This window comes from Eimeria maxima, genomic scaffold (genome assembly GCF_000499605.1).
Source record: "Eimeria maxima Weybridge genomic scaffold, Emw_scaff339, whole genome shotgun sequence".
Taxonomy (NCBI): domain Eukaryota; phylum Apicomplexa; class Conoidasida; order Eucoccidiorida; family Eimeriidae; genus Eimeria; species Eimeria maxima.
Genome location: NW_013566254.1, coordinates 12,501 through 17,500, shown reverse-complemented (window position 1 = coordinate 17,500; position 5,000 = coordinate 12,501). Strand labels below are relative to the sequence as shown.

Genomic DNA, 5,000 nt, shown 5'->3' with positions numbered 1-5,000 from the left:
GAGCAGCAAGTTATGTATTTTGTCTCTGCTGCCTAGAGGCATGGGTGCTGCTGCTGCTGTGGATGGGTGGCTGCTACAATCCAGCAGCAGCAATTGCTGCTGTTCCTGCTGCTGCTGCTGCTCGTTGCTGCCTAAAGAATATATTAATTGATTGGATTGCTGCTGCTGTCTCTCCTACCCATACCTCCTTCCCCCTTAGTATTGAGCATGCATACAGCAGCAGCAGCAGCAACAGCAGCAGCAGCAGCAGCAGCAGCAGCTTCAAGCAGCAGCTACGAGACTATTTGCATGCAGCACTTCAAGCCCCAAACTTCTTCGGATTACCTGATGGTAAATAAATAAATAAATAAATAAATAAATAAATAAATAAATAAATAAATAAATAAATAAATATGTTAAATAAATAAATGAATAAATAAATAAATTTATTGCATGCTGCTGCTGTTCCTGCTGCTGCTGCTGCTGCTGCCATGTTGTGCTGCAGTTGGCGCCTTTGAGGGCTTTGATGGACTGCCTGTTGCTACCCACATCCCTATAACAGCAGCAGTAACAGCAGCAGACAGCAGCAGCAGCAGCAGCAGCAGCAGCAGATTTATTCGTGCTGCGCTGCGGCTATTTGGCCAAGGAGAAGACAGGGAGCAGCAAACGTTGCTGCAGTTGCTGCTGCTGTATTGCTGCATGTGGATAGATGCGTTGTTATTTTATTCCTTATGTGGTTTGCTGCTGCTGCTGCTGCTGCAGCTCCGTGCTGCTGTATGGCTGCTAGCAGGCAGTCCCTTCTTTGCTGCTGCTTGCTGCTGCTTAACTGCAGCAGCAGCAGCAGCAGACAGGGTACTATCTAGGTTCGGTAGGCAAGGAGACGATGATTGGGAGACACATAAGGAGCTTAATCAGAGACTATTGGGGGCCCCCGTGGGGCCCCCCTCTGCTGCTGCTGCTGCTGCTGCAGCTACATCTACCATCGGTACCTATACGCTATCCAACAACAACAGCAGCAGCAGCAGCAACAGCAACAGCAGCAGCAGCAGCAGCAGCATGGGGGGCGCCACAACCTTTATACCTGGGCATGCAGCAATCAGCTGCTATGGCAGTCATGTTGAGACAGACTCACGAGGTATACCCCGGGCTAGCGAGCTGCTGCTGCAGCAGCAGCAACAACAGCAGCAGCAGCAACAGCAGCACAGGCAACAGCTGCAGACCAGAAGCAGCAACAACAGCAACAGCAGCAGCAGCAGCAACAGCAACAGCAGCAGCAAGTAGAGCATGAGAACGAACAGCAACGCTCGCGGTCTCTTTCTGTCTCCGAGCCAACAGCCCCTAGCCAAACAGGCAGCGACCAGCAGCAGCAGCAGCAACAACAGAAGCAGCAGCAGCAGCAACAGCAGCAGCAGCAGCAGCAGCAGCAGCATTTTGTACTAGAAGATAATAATTTAGATACAGAGGATGAATATGATGATCCGCCATCAGCACAAACGGAGACACCTGTCTCCCTCCTACGTAGCGAGGCATAAGCAGCAGCAGCAGCAGCTGCTGCTGCTGCTAGAGCAGCAGCAACAACATTTACAACTGCAATAGTGCAGCCACGGGTTTTCCTTTGCTGTGTAGCTAGCTAGCCAGCTAGCTAGCTAGCTATCTAGCTAGCTAGCTAGGCAGCAAATAGACAGTTAGCTAGCCATCTAATAATAGGCTAGTTAGCTAGCTTGCTAGTACCCTTTATTGGGGGGCCCCCTTTGGACCCTTTATTGGGGGGGCCCCCATCAAGGTTTTTTTCGGAGTCTTTTTGGGGCCCCCATTGAGCAGCAGCAGATGGGGGCCCCTATAGTTGTGTTATATATAAATGTATATAATATATATATACGCTAAACCCTAAACCCTAAACCCTAAACACTAAACCCTAAACCCTTGTGTGTCTTTGGCTTTAGTCAAAGAGAAAGGAGGAGAAAGAAGTAGTAAAGGAGATTCCTGTCTGGAGATAAACCCTAAACCCTAAACCCTAAACCCTAGGGGCGTAATTTTCCCTTTGTTTGTTCTTCTCCTGCTCTAACTATTTTTATTAATAAATGTTAATAAGCCAAATAAATTGGCTAGGGTTTAGGGTTTAGGGTTTAAGGTTTAGGGTTTAGACGCCCTTTATGTGTAGAGTCCATTAGGGCTCATAATAAACACCTTTTGGGGGCCCCAGTGGGTCACCTTCCCAACAGAAGGGGGCCCCCTGGGGGGCCCCCAACAGCCCCCAGGGGCCCCCTTGGTTGTTGTGTTTATTATTCTAATTTATTTTTTAATAATAAGCAGCAAACTTTTATTTTTTATTTTTCCCTCCTAAGGAATAATAGGGACAAAGTGGGCCCCTAGGGGGGCCCCCGGGGGCCCCCAGGAGGCCCTCTTACCGCAACAGGGTACTTGTTATATAAAAAGGGGACACCTAAAAGAATAACACAAATAAATAGGGGGCTCTGTAAGAGGTGTCTCTCTTATAGCCTCCATGGCACTCTGGGGGGCCCCGAGGGGGGCCCCCTGGGGGCCCCCTTATGGGGGCCCAAAAAGGATCTTTTTATGTGCAAGACAGCAGCTGAGACCCTGCATAGATCTCATTCTGTTGCTGGTGTTGCTGCTGCTGCTGCGTGTATCAGCTGCAAACACCTGGGGCCCCCCCTCGGTGGCTGCCTTCGTTGGCTGGGGCTCCCAAAGAGCAACAGCAGCAACAGCAGCAGCAGCAGCAGCAAACCCTCAGGGGCCCCCTCTGCATCTAAGGGGGCCTCGGTATCGGAGCCCCCTGATAAGGGTGGTAGCAGCGTCTGGCTCGGCATCAGAAGCCAACCAACTGCAGCAGCAGCAACAGCACCAAGAACAGCAGCAAGAGCAGCAGCAGCAAGAGCAGCAGCAGCAACAGCAGCAGCAAACTGCGCCAGGTACAGCAGCAAATGCCTTTCATGTACCCGTATTGCTGCCTCTCTCTATTGACCTCCTCTTAGGGGCCCCCCCAAGCACAGCTGAAGCAGCAGCAGGGTCTAGTAGGAGATCCCTAAGGAGGGCCCCTAGTCCTAAGGGGCCCCTTGAGGGGCCCCCCGAAGGGGCCCCCGAGGGGCCCCTAAGACCCAGGTTGTTTATAGATTGTACTGCTGGAGGAGGAGGGCATTCTGCAGGCATAGCCAGAAGACTTAATAACCAAGTTAGCTCTTTTTAGTACTCATTAGGGGCCCCCAGGGGCCCCAAAGGGCCCATAGGGGGCCCCATGCAGCAGCAGGAGAAGAAGCAACAGCAGTAGCACCATCAGCAGCAGCAGCAGTATCAGTATCTTCCCGTGTCTTGTGTTGCTGCTGCTGCTGCTGCTGTGCTGCAGGACACTCTTATTTGCTGCGACATAGATGGAGAGGCATTAGCAGCAGCACATCATCGTCTTTGCTGCTGCTGCTGCTCTACAAACTCTCATATGGGGGGCCCCCAAACAGGGGGCCCCCAGGGGCCCCAGGGGCCCCCAGGGTACTTGGCGTCTAGGGGCCCCCAAGGGTGCCCCTCCATTAAGTTTGTACAGGGTAACTTTAGGTACCTAAAGGAGATTGTTAACTTGGCTATAGGGACAGAAGCAGAAGGAAAGGTTGACGGGTAATTGCTGCTGCTGCTGCTGCTCCTGCTGGTGCTGCAGTTGCTGCTGTTGCTGCTGTTGCTGCTGTTGGCGGTACTCTTGCAGTTGCTGTTGCTGCTGCTGCTGTTGCTGCTGGTCTGACTGCTGTATTGATACCTAAACGGTACGGACTCTACACTGTCCCTACTGCTGCTGGTGCTGCTGTTGCTGCTGCTGTTGCTGCTGGTGTTGCTGCTGCTGCTGTACAGGATAATAGCGGATTTAGGTGTCTCCTCTTGGCAACTCGATTCTCCCCATAGAGGATTTAGCTATCGATTCGATTGTCCCTTGCTGCTGCAAATGTATCACCCCCTACCTGCATGCAGCAGCAGCAGCAGCAGCAGCAGCAGCAGCAGCAGCAAGGATTGCAGCAGCTGCGGACAAGTATACATACACAGCAAGTCTGTTGAGATGGCGAGAGCTCAGCCGTCCCCAACGGAGGTATGCCTGCTGCTGTTGCTACTGCTATTGCTGCTGTTGCTGCTGTTGCTGCTGTTGATGTTTTTGCTGCTGCTGCTGTTGAGCCTTGTGCTGCTGCTGTTGCTGTGCATTTGCTGCTGCAGTTGCTGCAGCACGGCAGCGGCCCACTGCTGCAGCGTGTCTTGTGGCAGCTAGGGGAGGAGAGACTGGCTGGCCGCATAACTGCAGCACTGGTCTCCCGTCAGCAGCAACAGCAGCAGCAACAACAGCAGCAGCAACAGCAGCAGCAGCAGCAGCAGCAAATAAGCAGTAGCGAATTAGCAAATATAATAAAAAAGTGTCTCCCTCCTGTCTCTTATAAACAAGAAAGAAAAATTCTATCAAGAGTCTTCCAGGTATTCACTCTCCTTTTTTGTCTCCTTTTTTTGTCTCCTTTTTTGTTTCCTTTTTTGTCTCCTTTTTTGTCTCCTTTTTTGTCTCCTTTTTTGTCTCCTTTTTTGTCTCCTTTTTTGTCTCCTTTTTTTGTCTCCTTTTTTGTCTCCTTTTTTGCCTCCTTTTTTGTCTCCTTTTTGTCTCCTTTGTGTCTGCCTTTGTCTCCTCGTGCTGCTGCTGCTGCTGCTGCCTGCTGGAACATGGTAGATGCTGCAGCAGCAGCAGGAGCAGCAGCAGCTGCTGGATTGTTTGGTCTTCTGCTGCAGCAGAATCTGCTGCTGCGTGTGTGTCTCCTTTCTGTTGCTGCAGGCATTAAGAATGTATATAAATGAGGAGACACTTGCGCTGCAGCAGCTGCTGCTGCATGCGCTGCTGCTGCTGCGTCCTGGTGGTCGTCTTGTGCTGCTGTCCTTTCATTCTATAGAAGATAAAATTGCTGCTGCTGCCTTCCAAAGAAATAAATTGTGTCCCCTTACTGCAGCAGCAGCAGCAGCAACAGCAGCAGCAGCAGCAGCAGCAAATGATG

The 5,000-nt window shown here is 51.4% G+C and overlaps 1 protein-coding gene across 1 annotated transcript in view; it reads left to right on the top strand.

Moving 5' to 3' along the window:
* EMWEY_00029030 (hypothetical protein, conserved) overlaps positions 1 to 1,511 on the top strand; it is a gene marked incomplete at both ends in the record, with an annotated part of 3,039 nt that extends 1,528 nt beyond the window's left edge. The window contains 4 exons of the mRNA XM_013481453.1: positions 1 to 14; positions 200 to 330; positions 485 to 598; positions 1,150 to 1,511. The exon at positions 1 to 14 is cut by the window's left edge and continues 78 nt beyond it. Coding sequence (XP_013336907.1) covers positions 1 to 14; positions 200 to 330; positions 485 to 598; positions 1,150 to 1,511 — 621 coding nt within the window. The remainder of the gene's footprint in view (positions 15 to 199; positions 331 to 484; positions 599 to 1,149) is intronic.
* Positions 1,512 to 5,000: the final 3,489 nt, after the last annotated feature.